Genomic DNA, 14391 nt, shown 5'->3' with positions numbered 1-14391 from the left:
GAGACAGAGTCATCACCTAAATGTATTTCTTCCACCGTGGTGTAACTACATCCCTAGCGTGCACCTCGGTGCTTGGGAAATTTAGTAAAAGGTCTATGGGGACGCTGTCTGCTTTTGTGTGCTATCAATACCCGGCCGATTGAGTCCCCCCAAGGCAATCCACTTTCTTTCCAAAGACGTTGCCATGCCGATAACTATCGCGTTCATTTAGGCTTAGGAATGGCCGGAATCAAAAGACTATCCAAAAAATGCGGCGAAGTCATTGCTCATGCTTCGCGATTTAAGTGAGGAAAGGTAAAGCGAAAGCCTCCTGCAACATTCGTTGCTGACTAACGCGCCCGATATGGCAGCTACAACGACATATTAGTTCCAAAGCGAGTGGCACTGACTCACCGGGCCACCGCCATGTTTCCCCGCCGTCCTTACTCTGCCCGGTCACGTGACCTAAAACTCCCCCTCGTAGGGAAATGCGGTTAACTTCTAACCGCTGTTAGGGTTAACCAGCTTCGAGAAAACGGGCCCTGGAGTATCTGGCATTCCGAAGCTGCACTTTGTTGTCGCACTCCCTTCTACGCTCATCCAACTCAGCTTTAATTCCACGCTTCGCCTTTCCCGAGTTCTTTCACCCACTTCTCCAGTTAGCCCCGCGGGTTTATATCACATGAGCGAATGACGTTTTAGCAAACAGCGGTCATTTGAGCGTATCGACGTTTTAGCGAATGACGTGTATCACTGGTGCGAATGTTCACCCAGCCGGCCGCGTTTGCTATACGAGCTGCGACGATGAGTCGAAAGCACTGATCGTCTGCCGAACGTCTCCGCCTTTTCACCTCGCTTTCCTCTCCACGCAAACAACGCAGCGCATGCGCACTTGCCATCCAATCTGCGCAGGAGGCGTCCGCCGTTAAATTGCAAACGCTCCCAATGGTTTGGGGTGAACCCTCTCTCCAATGGGGGGGGTTGTGTGAAACCCAAGTAACATTGCGGCCCCTTTTCTCGCCTTGTTCAGGTGCACCTCTTTTCTTCCACCGTGCCCTTCACTGTGCTCTCCTACCACGCGCTTTCCCCTACCATCCGCTTCACTGGCAAGCTCATGCAGCTTTGAGTTCCTCCCATGAATAACGCCCCGACCGCAATGCCTCCGTCGTGCCACTAGAAAGTAACCAGTTGCACATTCCGCTTCTCTCGTAGCGGAGCGGCGCAGGGCTCGATGAAGTTTTTCGCCTGCTCCGGCCGCCTTCATGTTGCTGGGCGTGGTTGTTCTTGTAAACCTTGTGCTATTCAAATAGATTACTTTGAGCAGAAGTGTCGAGCTTCATACAGCCTGCGCCACGAAAACATGTCTTAAAAACACCACGCAATTTTTTTTTTTGTCGTGATTATTTTGAGGTTTACTTTGTGAATAATTTTGAATATTTTGACATCCGTGACGCCACTTCCTTAAGATGTGAAAATAATAGTGATAGGCCGAACTTTTGTCGAATTGAAAATTCGACGCCGAATTGTAATTCGGAAAAGCCGAACTTTTCTAAAAATTCAGCAAAGATCCCGCAAAAATACATCGTTACCAGACTTAACGTTGATATTTAAATTTTCTGGCGCAAAAAGAATTTTTTTCTTAACTTGAATGCAACATGTAATTCATTTTGACACAGTTATTACTAAAGAATGTGATATTCAACAATATAATTGTATCGCTGTCGCTTTTTGTGTTTATTGGTAATTTTACAGTGACTTCTTGCAGAAGTTGCGTGACAACGAGGTTGGGTAGTAGCGGCGCAGTCACGAATTTCGGTTTTGAGGCCTCATCAGCGCAAGCCTGCAAGTGCGCGCATATTGTTAAAATAAAGGCAATAACGTTGCGTTCTTGCTTTCTCTGGGAGTCGCCGTTTCGCGCGCGAAAACGAATGGAACGGTTGCTGAGCCTTCAATAGGAAAGATAACAGTATTATTGTAAATAGTTTCTTTTTTTTTTGTAGCGTAAGCTACACTGGCCAAGGTTGAGCAGTTTCGCGTGGGTCGCATAATGAGCCATGCTCCGTGCTGCGCATGCGCGAGGAGCAGTGACGTTACACGCCGCACAGCTGGCGCGCCGGAGCCGCCGCCGCCGCTGTGCCCGCCTCGCCGGTCTGCGCATTCCAGAGGAGTGACGTCATAGCCACGGCAGACACACTGGCGCCGCCGCGTGCCCAGATGTGCGCTTCCGCTGCGCAGTAGCCAAGTCTGACGCTGCACCGGAGCCGCTCGATAGCGCCTCTCATTTTGTGCGCGTAAGCTCACACTACGGATATCCTGGCATAGCCGAGCTAAGCCACCGCAATTTTTATTTGAGTCCCTTCACGTCAGCTTTGCATGAAAGTGTACATCCCATATTCGCAACGTAAAGTTTGCAACTTTTAAAATGCCGGTTTCTCGTGTTAGGACACACACGGACGTTTAGGAATATAGGAAAAGTTAGGACTGCTGGATGTGCAACGTCGAGCATGACAGTCCTGTTTAGTTTTATGCAGACTCTTAAAAACCGCAAAATAAGGCTAATTAAAATGCAATATTACTTTGTTTTGGCATAAACTTCTTCTGAGCCGAAAACAGGATTGTTATAATTGCGAGGAGTGCCTTAAACTAATTTACAGTCAATGTTTAAACTACAGGGTGAAACAAGGAGACGGCAGGCTCTTTAAATCGACCGGAAAATTCAGTTTCTTACCTATCGCGCTACGACTTTGTGCAGCGTTGCCCACAGATGGTGCATTTTTTTTTTTTTGTAAAATTTGCAAGGAGCGAACTTACCTGAGGAAAAAGTAAAGAAAGAAAAAGGCTTAGCTCCTATGGAAACGCAGCGACGCCACAGGTCTGCAAACAACACGGCGCCGTTTCGCACGGGACACAAGAGATGGCGCAAGCGGTCGCGACGCCAACTGCCACCAACGAACGAGCAGACGACGTCGAGAGCCGGCCCTTTTGCAGATAAGGAACTGCAGCTCCTCGTTACCGCGCCTGTTTTTGTTTCTGCGACTGTCGCCGCCTGCGGAACGCGAGCCACTTTTGTGTCGAAAGGATCGTCTGCTAAAGTGCCGGCTCTCGGCGCCGTATGCTCCTTTGTTACAGTGGTTCGTTGGCCTTACGTTGGCGGCGTTCGTTGCGCCATCTCTTGTTTCCCGTGCGAAACGGCGCCGTGTTGTTTGAAGACCGGTGGCGTCGCTGCGTTTCCATAGGAGCTAAGCATTTTTCTTTCTTTACTTTTTCCTCAGGTAAGTTCGCTTTTTGCAAATTTTACAAAAAAAAAAAAAATGCACCATCTGTGGGCAACGCTGCACAAAGTCGTAGCGCGATAGGTTAAGAAACCGAATTTTCCGGTCGATTTAAAGAGCCTGCCGTCTCCTTGTTTCACCCTGTATACCTCGTGGCATCACGGGAAAGGTCAAATGAAAATCACGTTATCCAGGATGTATCGCATCACTTGTCAGTTGCGCAGTGGACTGCGTAAATTACTGGTCGATCTGCTGTCCTTGAGGCAGAAAACATTGAAGAGAACCACACTCGCAAAGGCTCACAAACTTACAATTACCGTGTTGCCTACTCCACACCTCGCCGTAACCGCTGGTTGCACTAGACTGTACGATGGTAACCGCACGACCGCACGGCGTCCATTTGCAATTCATGGCCCCGTCGCGTTCTCGCGCGTGCGCACACATTTGTTGAATTTTTGCCGAATCTTTGCTGAAATTTCCGTCAAAAGTTCGGCACGTGCCGAAATTTGACGAATCTGAAGTTTGGCAGATTCGGTCCATCGCTAGAAAATATTTCAAAAATATTTTGACGTCCTTGGTTAAAATATTATTGTCCTCATCTTGACGTCTCAAACTTGGAACTTTGCAGCGTCGTAGTTCGGACTGGAAAGCGATCGGAGGTGGCGGTCATCATCTTGCTTGCAGGTAGCGTCGCGCTTCTAAAACCATTTTCCGAAAACAAATGTCATGCACTCGACTGCTGTTCTTAGGACCTTTTAAGTTATAAGTGATTTAGAATGCAAAAAGACCTTCCATCAGCTATCAGGCCGCACGTAACGCTTGCTTGGTTGAGACAAACATCATAGATAGCGACACCGCGTTTTTTCATGATGTATGTCAAGTGATTTACGTAGACAAAGAAGCTAAATTCCGTGCCATACAATTTCCAGCTGATTGGAAAATGCGTGTATCTCGTTCAACCGCGCCAGAAGCTTTGTTCGTTCCCACCGATCAAGAAACATATCAAGGTGGGAACGTTTGCATTTACAACCTTTTATTTAACGTCTCGATCGTTCCTACATAACCCACTCGGTATACACGAGCCGAACAGAAAATATACAGTAAAAAAGTAACTCACGGAACCCGGTTAACAGGGCAGGAGTCAGATGCAAAGCGAGACTGCAACCATACGAAGACGACCTTACAAGATATAAACGCACAAAAAGGGAGCCGGATTACTCAGGGCTGCGTAGCGCACGCGCTTACATTTGTTACGTGCAGGCAAGACAGAGGGATATTCAGCTCGCGTTTATTGTAGATTAAAAGTTTTAAGTGAGACGCGTGCCGAAGTGACGTGCGTGTTCAGAACATTGCCGCCGGGCGTGTCAGGTCCGCAGGATCAACTGTCGAGCGAGTCCCAACACGCACGTTGATAAGACATTTCCACTGTCAACTTGGAGCGAAACTTCTTAGGCACGCAACACATGAATCCGTCAACATGCCAACTCAACTCCATCAGCAACTAAACAGAAAGAATCCAACAAAACCCCACCACTGCGACGGCTACCACCGCGACGGCTGCATTGATGGACGACGTCGAAATAATAAAGCCCTGATTCTGACATATTACCGAAGTGACGTCAGAGACGTCGAAATAATGTTGAGTTATTTTGACGGTAGACGTCGAAATACTAAGTACTTTTTTGTATGGATTGGATTCGATTGAGAAACTGAAAAAAAAAATTGTAAAGCCAGATTCAACGTTGCGCAACAATATAAAAAATCTAGTAAATAAACGTAAAACAATAATGTTTTTGCTTTTGTTTCGATAATATCCATTAAAGAGTGATGGTTATTCTTCTACGTTAAGACATATTTGAAAACATACAGTTGAGATTTTACAGATAGACCATCCTAAGCCAAGCCAAAGCGCATTGACATTTGGTTGACGATTGCGTGTTGCGTCCGTTGCGTAGTACTGTGCTTGCAGCTGGCGTGGTCGACGTGCCGCCTTGGGTATTCGCGGATTCGTGGGCTCCGTACTGCTTCGTTCGGCAAAAAGCGAGCTTCGTCGATTGGTAAGCACACTTGAATTCACGAAGCGACCGAACGTTTAGCATTCAGTTCTGCGCCACGATAATTTTAGTAGGTTTCATTTTACAGTAGGGAAGCGCAAGCCCTGAAAGATCACTATTCACGGGGGCGTTCTGGCCGGCCACATTTGTGTCCTAAATACAACCGGGAGTTGGCAGGTAGACTAAGCTAATGTTACTCCACCTTCTTATCGCGCTCCGGAACAGATATCTTTGGTTGCATTTCCACTTCTGGTGATTTTGATGTGTATGGGCAGTGTAGCGGCGAGCGGTCGTGTATTCACTCAACATCAGAGATACCAAAGCCCTACTTTTTAGCACGTAATCACCGACATGACGAGAACGAAGGGATGTGCTTCAGTTGTCCCACCACCCAGCGCAAACTTCCTACCATCGATAACGCTGCGTCCCAGCCGCAGCGTTATCAATGGTAGATAACGCTGCACGCTATCGATGCTGCGCGTTGGACGTTTGGGCGTTGTGCTAGTTAACGTTGCGCGTTATCGATGATGTCACTGCACGCGCAGCCGAACCCCGTCGGAAGGCAAGGCCCCTTCCCCTCAAGCGCTTTCTTTGGCACATTTGACTCCTTCTCCGTCAGTGAGCAGTTGGCAGCGAAAGGAAAAAAAAAACTATACTCTGGCTGCCCCATCTAGTTACTCTAGTAGCTCGCACATTCGCGTACTTTGCTACCGCCAACGTTACTAGAACCCCTCAGTTGAGAAACTGACATAGAGCCTACCCTGAAAAAGTGGCGCTGATCTTTATCCAGTACCGAGCTAATGGCGATCGCCACGCTGCCATTTTCCCCGCAGTGGCAACTCCGTAAACCGCACGGCTGCACTTACTGGTTCCCTCGAGTCACGACGCCATCTTGTAGGGCCATCTTGCACTAGCCATATAAAGCAACTTCCACGTTTCAACTCGTCGCTAAACTTCTTAGTTCTACTTTCACCGAGATCGTACTTATGGTGAATTCAGCTCGCAGATCTCGAGCGCTCCCAAAGCGCTCCATTTGGAGCGCGCATATTCCGCTCGCAGATCTGGCTCAAGTTGGTCATCTTCCGCTCGTAGATCTCTGGCAGCGCCCGCTCCACGAAGCGCCCCAACCTCCGCCGAACTTGCTCTGCGGGAGTTCACAGATCTCTCCGGAAGTTGACAGAGCGGCCCACGTGATTTCCGTCTAAATTGGCGGTGCGCATGCGCGGCGAGGTTGGAGAGATCGGCGGGCCGGTCGGGCCACGGTCGTGGAGTTGGATCTGTTCGGGTGCGTCGGTTGTTTACTCTGGATTGTGACGGCTCGAACGCTTCTAACTCGCGTAGATCAGGGATAAAAAGCGGGGATGTGGAGCGTGGCAAATCGTAAGCGCTGACATCTGTGATCGTGAGAGGAATAACGAGAAAAAGAACGACAGAGAAGCCGGAGGCAGACGCAAGGTTGGGCCTATTCATTCTGCAGCCAGTGATTGTTTACCATTTTACACTGCATTCCGTCGGCGTTTTCCCGTGAAATAAAGCAAGAAGTGGTTAGGCAACGACCGCGCAAGTGATGGTTTGTTACCTCCGTGTTTATTAAAGTCGTACTAGAAATCTGAACTCCACCGCTGGCAATCGCTGTCCGTGCCCCGCCGCTTTGAGGCGGCCGAAAGGTATGTACGGTGCCGAACGCGGACGTCTTCGCTATTTGTGACATGGGCGCCGTGGTACGTATAATTTCGCCCGGCCTGTGTCGCGTGTTACTTCTGCAGCTAAGCAGTGACAGTCGTCACTGGTCGTCGGAAAGATCAACCGGCTGAGGCGTTGGTGGGCTGGTCAAGTTCGAGCAGCGGCCATTTTGTACGGCGGAGGGATAAGGGGTGTGGGGGAGGTCGCTCCAAAAATGCAAGTTTATCTTCCCCTCGTCGATTCGGAGCGGGTCCCACGGAGCGGAATTTTGCCGCCCTCGCGGATTTTGGAAAGCGCTCCAGATCTGCGAGTGGAATTCACCATTAGTTCGATCTCGGTGGACGCCAGCGGCCCAGGTTTCAAGGGCGAGTTTCCCAACTGAGTGGTTTAGTAACGTTGGCTACTGCTTACGGTTGGTTTCGACGACAGGCCACACTGGTGCCATCTATTGGGTGACTTGAAACACTTTTAACAATGTTAGAAGTAGGGTTCCGAAAAACTCCGATTGGTCAATTCGGATTTATCCGATAAACTCTAAATTTCAATGAACTAACTCCCCCCCCCCCCCCCCCCCCCCCACACACACACAGAGACATAGGCATAAGTATTTTAGAATTATTGGTTTAATAAGCGCGTAGAGTAAATGGTCCTGGGAAAATGCCACCACACTTTTGTTGCAAATTTCGGTCAGGACAGCAGGTCATTATACTTTCAGGTCAAGAAACAAAAGGAACTGTTTGTTTCCAGTTTGGGTCACACTTTGTGTGCTTTAGAGGAAGGAGAGGTTGTGTTTTTGTAACAGTGACAGCTATGGACCATTGAGATTGGATAAAGTGAAGAAGAGGGACGGTTGAAACTTCTCTATTACATCCTTCACCACTCTACCTCGGGGGCCGCGCCGTAGGTTAAGGGAATAGTATGGAATGAATACAAGCTGTCCAGTGTCTACCTCAAAAGGTAGACACTGGACAGCTTGTAAAACCCCTCAAATTTGGGGGTTTTACGTGCCAAACCAACGGCGGGCATCTGGCACGCCCCAGCGGAGGACTGAGGATTAATTTCGACCACCTGGGGATCTTTTGACGTGCAACCGAAAGCTCGGTTACACGGCGCCTCCTCCGCAAAAAGCCTCCGTCAGATTGCGGGCACCTCGGGCGGGATTCGAACCCGCCACCTGGGGATTCGTAGGCCGGCGCTCTCGCCTCGGAGCCACCGAGGCGGCTGTCCAGTGTCTACCTCCAGGAGCTTATTGAAGCAACACTTGTGTGGAATTTTAGTCCTAGGACAAATTAGTACTGTTAGTAGTGTTTTAGTTTTTTTTATATATATAGTATTGTTAGGCGGGGGGTGGTGTTTCAGTTTTTGTCCGATCCCCAAAGGCCTTCCGGTGATATTCCACACTGCCTTGTGATAGCTAGAGGGAAAAAATGGCTTAGAAGGGCGAGAGGAATCTTATGTTTGTCTTTTTTAGACTTGGGCTAGGTGGCGCAAGCCACCGCCCGTTGCAATGGGAAAGGCCATTAACATCGATCCATCGAGAGGCAAAATGTAAACCGGCTGCTACATTATCGCCTTTCGCAAGGGGCCAGAAATAACTGAATGTTAATCAGCAACGAAAGCGTAATTTGCTAACGCTTGTCTCAGAAATGTACCTTGCAATCGTCACGTTGCTACAAGTGACGACAGGGGGACGGCCGCGATCACTGCGCAAAACCCCATCTTCTTTTTTTTAAACTTTTTCATATCGCCCGCAACCATAGATGGTATTTTCTTCCCTTTCAATCGTGTATCGCTCGTTTGAAAGAGAATAGCGATTTCGTACAGTTATCCAATAAACCGGCGAACGCGACAAGCGAGTGCCCATTCCGGCGGTTGAATCAGACAACAGTCCAAACCTTTCTACAAAACCCTCATTGCCCTTAAAAAGTGTTTCTTTAGTCAATGCGCCAGGCACGACAAAACTGAAATAAGACGGTAGTTCGTAAACTCGTCCGTTGCCCCTCCCATCTAAAGTGGCTTAGAAATAGCCGTTTTCATTCCCGTCAGCCAAATTCCGATCTCGATGATACCAAACCTTTCTAAAACCCAAGACGAAGGCTGCAAAGTGGGGAAAAACACAAGACGTCTTTTTGAGACATCGAGTGTTTGTCCCCTCGTTTTAGCCTTAGCCTTGGGTTTCAGAAATGTTTAACTTTAATCAGCTCGCATGCCTTCATACGTTATCTTCGATGACACCATTCAATATTCCTAAAAGTACATGTTTAATTTTTTTTTTTAATAATTTCTACGCAGGTCACGTATCTGAACTTCACCGAAGACTGGTGATATATTTGCTTCAAATGAAAATAACTTAGCAACTCCTTTTCAGTGAGGAAACGCAAAAAAGCTGAAGCTAGATTGTAATTCTGCAACATATTCGTTACGACGTTATTACTATCTTCAGCTGCACCGGAAGTACGAGCAAAAAAAGCCACAAGTTCTCAATCGTTTTTTTTGCGTCACAGGCGCGAAAAACTCATTTATCATCTCATCAATATAACATCTTGTTTTTGCCGCCACGAACTCGATTAACTATCTGCCATGTTTTTGTTGTGTCAAAGCCATTCTTTTCAAATTATCTTTTGGAGTTTCTGCGCTTCGAAGAACGAACTAATGCGCACGCTTTGTTCCCTGCTGTTTTCAACTCTTCCTTCAGCACTAAAACGCTTGGTGACCGTAAAAAGCGTCTCCAAAGAATATTCTTATAACAGTCATCGCCACTAAAATGTGTGACTAATAGATTCCTGATCTGGCATACGTCTTTTAATTTTAACTTCTTTTTCTTTGCACGTAAATGTAAAATTAGAAAACCGATCAACAAACCATCATACTACATTGATGGCTAAACCGGGCGATTTCAAGATACATTTTTGAGACAAGCGCTGCCAAAGTAGGCCTTCATTCCTGATTAATAATCAGTTATTTCTGTCCCTTTGCGGAAGGCGATAATACAGCAGCAGATTTACATTTTGCTTCGTTTCATGAAAAGCGCGAGTCGGCCCGACTGGCGCTTTTCTGCATTAAGCGCCGAGGAGACGCCGACAAAAAGCGCCGTGCGTGGTTTGGTGACCTTCCCACCTTTCCCTCTGTGGAAAACGCGCCCGCTAAATGCCGTGATTACGCCCGCTGAAACGCGCGAAATTTGCCGAAAATACACCATATTACGTCAGACGTATCTGGAACCCGGGGTTCACGCTGTTGCGTCGACTGCGTTGCGCTGCGTTACGTCGTGCAGCATGCACAGCGCCTCCTCATTACTATAACAACTGCTTGACGCAAGCAGTCTTGACGCATTTAACGCAGATTTCTGAACCAGCCTTTAATATATGTCGCCTGTACGCGGGGGCTGTTTATGCTCCGTCGCAACGTCGACGAGCGCTCGACCGCGTTTGCCGACGCCGGCTGTGAACGGGTGTTTTTTGTTCGCGTCGTCTTGCGCAACGCGACGTGGCGCAGCGTAGCGCAGCGTAGCGCAGCGCTTCGGCGTAGCTCACGACCGGGTTCGAGATTGCTCTGTTCTCGCCGTTGACGAGTGCAGCCCCTTTGCGAAGACCGACGACGGCGACTATCCCAGAATCACTCGCGCAGGCGCCATATTCGTAAATTCGGGGTAGGTCATGGGTCGGGCCATCTCCGGGTGTGCGAAGCACTCCTATCTGCGATCTGAGCCTGCCGTTCTTTCCGTGTGTCGGCGTGCTGTCCACGAGTTTCCGTGTTGGTGTGCGTATTTAACGTTAGTGCGCTCGACCTGGCGAGTGTGTGCGTGGACGTGGGCGGCTCCGAGGATGTTTTACCGTGCTACCTCTGTTAGTCGTGTAGGTCAAGCCGGTGGTGGTCGGGGCCAGTGTGTGGCGCTCCCTTCGGGGATCTGAACCCGTCGTTCATGCTGTGTGTCGTGGGCTGTTGTCGTGTTTGCCGTGTTGGTGTGTGCCTCTAATGTTCGTGCGCTTGACTGGGCGTTGTGTGCCGCCATCTTTCAATTGATGACGAAACCGAGTGCTAGGGACCGCCCGTGACTTGATGGAAAGCAGACATCGCATGTCTAAGATGTTTAAATCCTGGCACAGAATTGGTGCGCTTACATTCGCATAAAACCTTTTTAGACGTTTATGTTTGCAATAGGGGTAAGCATATACGGCTCTGGGGGCAAGGTGCTTAGAATCGGGTGATAGTTGCGATATGCATGCAATAAATGCGCTTGTCGTTTGAAAACAGCGTCGGATCCGACTGCCGTTTTGCCGGATCGGTGTCGTCTGACCCGTCTTGAGACACCACGTTGCGTATACGTCCGACGTACCTTCTGACACAGCGTTCATATTCGCCGTCCGAAACATGTTTCGAACAGAAAACGGTGTGGCTGTTGGGCCCGAACTTCTCTGTTTGCATAGAGGGAACCCAGCTCTTCGACATCTCGGTGTCGGCGTGAAAGGGGCGGTAGTGAAAGGAGCAACTGCGCCCAACTCGGTTCATGCAGACGACGGCTACGCGGGAATACGAGTCAGGCGCTTCAGCGCAACGAAAATTCCGACGACCTGTGAACAGACAAGAGATCAATAAACATGTCGAGCGATCAAATCGATATAACGACTAGTCAACGGATAAAAGCAAGCGTCATGCAGCGGCAGAAAGACGACGGCTCAGAATGTCAACATGAGTTACGAGAGAAGCGCGGCCAGTCTCGGCCAGTCCCGTGTTTCCCCGAGCCTGTCCTTTCGTGACGTCGACTGTCGGACTTCCTCCTATGTCCCGTTTCTTTCTACCTCGTACGGTCGTAGTTTCGGCGCTACTTTCGAGGCGTTTTTTGGGCTAATCCGCGCATAAAATGATCAAAAGTGTATGCTATTCGTAATGGCTAGGGCCTAGCTAACAAGGTGCAAGTGTTTTTTTCTCGTATCTAAAACGGCTTCAGCTTCCCTTTAAGTTGGTCTTGCTGTTAATTCCAGTTCTTCATTTGAATATTAAAATTACGATCTTCAATTGTATTTTTTCCGATAAGCATTATTTTTATACCCTCTTGCAAGTTATGGAAGGTCTGGAGTTCAAGCGGCAATTTGTCGTTTTGCAGCGTTTCATGGCTACGAGCAGCGTAATGGGAGACAGCGACCAGGCCCAAGTGGAGATGACGTCTTTCAGGGTGGCTGATTCCTCCGACATCCTCGACTGGAGGCCCATGCTGTTTCAAGAGCCCATCATTGCACGCAGAGCATGTGTCCTGTGCGGCGTCGTGTACAAGAAAGCGGTCAGGCTGCCTTGCCTCCACTCGATGTGCGTCAAGTGTCATGCCCAGTGCGTCGAGCAAGGAAGCGCATGTCCTGTCGATCAGGAACCGTTCAGCGATAATGATGTCGAACAGCTGGAGGCCTCTCTCAACTACATATTAAAGCGTAAAGTAAGTCACCATGACCATTTCGTTACTCTCTTTATCTAGAACGTAGTACAAGTTTTTTTTTTATTTGCCATCATCAATACAATTAGAAGTACTGCATGTAACAAGGTGCACCCGATGAATTACTGCACCGGCTAATACCCAATCGAAAGGCAAAACATATTATAATGCACGCAATCATTACGATACCAGAAGTATAGGGCTTGATTTATTTGCTGTCTGGCGTCAATAGCATTTTCAGCATTGCTTTTGTCCTTGAGCTAATGTTTAAGTAAATGATAAAGCACATTTTGTCAATGTACTCCTAACTAATTAAACTTTGCGACATAAAAAATATTTCGAAAAATTGTCCACGCAGATAAATCGCCACGGGGCAACGGAAACACATAATAGCATTTATAACTGGAAATTTTTGTGGTCGCAAAATAAAGCTTTTCTGCAGTGTTTTTTTTTTTTTTGCGAAGGTTGCGTGCTGGAATGCACCTAGTGGCTGCAGCTTCATGGGTCTTTCATCCAGCCTCTTGGACCACTACAAGAAATGCAACTTCAGCATTGTGCCTTGCTGCCTGTGCCGCTCGTCGGTGCTGCGGAGTGACGTTCTGGAGCACTTCAAAAGTGGTTGCAGCATTTCTCAAGTCACATGGAAGCCTATCAGCAATTGTGCCACACTAGACCTCAAGGACATAAATACAGCATTTTTAGACGTGAAGAGAGCAATGGAAAAGATATCCGAGGACCTCATGACAATGCAGACCAGCCTGAGCCAATGCAGTGAAGGCGTCAAAGCGGAGGGCGCAAGGTGCAAGGGCCAGTGGGAGGCTGACGCTTCTAAGCTTTCTGAACAGCTTAAAGACCCGAGTACAGACTGCACCACCGGGTTTACCGAAGAGCTTCAGGTTCTTCTTACAACAATGACTGACTACAAAGAACACTTGAGCAAGGAGCTAGGTTTGCAGAGGGACGAATTGAGTGTGATCTCGGATGCGGTGTCACAGTGCTTGCTAAGTCAATGCAAGCCTAAGAGGGTCCATTGGTATATTGAGGTCTGGGCAGACCTAAAGAGGCACGGATCTGAAGGAGTGCGTATGGAGAGTCCTCGGAGAAGCATATTTGATTACGCTGTCTCCCTAGTTGTCACGCTCAAACCGCAGGACGGTGTGCTCAAATTTGGGTGCTTCATACAGATATGCCCCGGTGATCATGATTCGCAGCTGGAGTGGCCCTTCCGGAAGGTGTTCACGCTTGGTGTCATTCACCCCATGGACCAATCAAACGTGATATCATCCAAGGAAAATCCCAGTGACTGTGAAGTGGAATTACAGGTTGCCTTCCTAAAGCCCAAAGGTGGAAAAAATAATGAGGGATACGGACTGCCGACCCTATCAACAGCAGAAAGGCTGGAAAATGACGGGTTTGTTCAGGATGATACGCTGCATGTGTTCTTAGAGATTGAGCCATAGTCTGCTCCGTAATCTTCGAAAGAGTTCTATTCAACATTAAATGATTCTTCACTTGTAAGCCACTAAATTCTTTTTTCATTACTTCCCTGAGTATGATACAAAAACAGACTCAAGGCAGCTGTACTAATTTTTTAGACATAATATTTGTATACATAATTTCCAATCAATTTATCCGCTTTCCTCTCCTTGCCGATATGTTTGTGTGCTTGAATAAACTTTTTTTAGTTGATTGCTTTGCTTTTTAACTAACGTAATTTAGATTTTAGTTAAAGCCGTTTCTTAGTTATGCTTGAGTAAGCTGTGTTACTTTTTATAGCTACTTAATAAGAAACGACATGGGTCTTTGGTGCCATCACTTTTTTGGAAGTGACGTGTTTGAAATCTCGAGCTATCTTTCTCGTCTGTCAAGTTTTGGGTATTTCCACGTCAGATACGACTGTCCGGGTCATCTTTTTGTTATTTATGTAAGAAATATATGTAAAAGCCATGTTCTTGGGAAGAACATTCAGCTTTATGTG

At 47.9% G+C, this 14391-nt stretch overlaps 1 protein-coding gene across 2 annotated transcripts; it reads left to right on the top strand.

The window, feature by feature from the left end:
* Positions 1–3013: 3013 nt before the first annotated feature.
* On the top strand, positions 3014–14102 carry LOC115317877. 2 transcript variants are annotated; one of them, XM_040211759.2, is made up of 3 exons: positions 3014–3251; positions 12093–12416; positions 12878–14100. In XM_040211759.2, exons 2-3 carry the CDS (start codon positions 12099–12101, stop codon positions 13871–13873), a joined length of 1314 nt encoding a protein of 437 aa, XP_040067693.2. In that variant the 5' UTR covers positions 3014–3251; positions 12093–12098; the 3' UTR covers positions 13874–14100. The 2 variants fall into 2 exon arrangements, with proteins under 2 accessions (XP_040067693.2, XP_042148974.1); XM_042293040.1 differs by lacking the exon at positions 3014–3251 and adding an exon at positions 5162–5308 and having other exon boundaries at positions 12878–14102.
* The last annotated feature ends 289 nt before the right edge of the window (positions 14103–14391 follow it).

The sequence above is a fragment of the Ixodes scapularis genome, unplaced genomic scaffold (assembly GCF_016920785.2).
Source record: "Ixodes scapularis isolate PalLabHiFi unplaced genomic scaffold, ASM1692078v2 PGA_scaffold3__209_contigs__length_174095766, whole genome shotgun sequence".
NCBI classification, from domain to species: domain Eukaryota; kingdom Metazoa; phylum Arthropoda; class Arachnida; order Ixodida; family Ixodidae; genus Ixodes; species Ixodes scapularis.
Note: the sequence above shows the minus strand (reverse complement) of the source record. Positions and strands in the feature narration are given on the sequence as shown.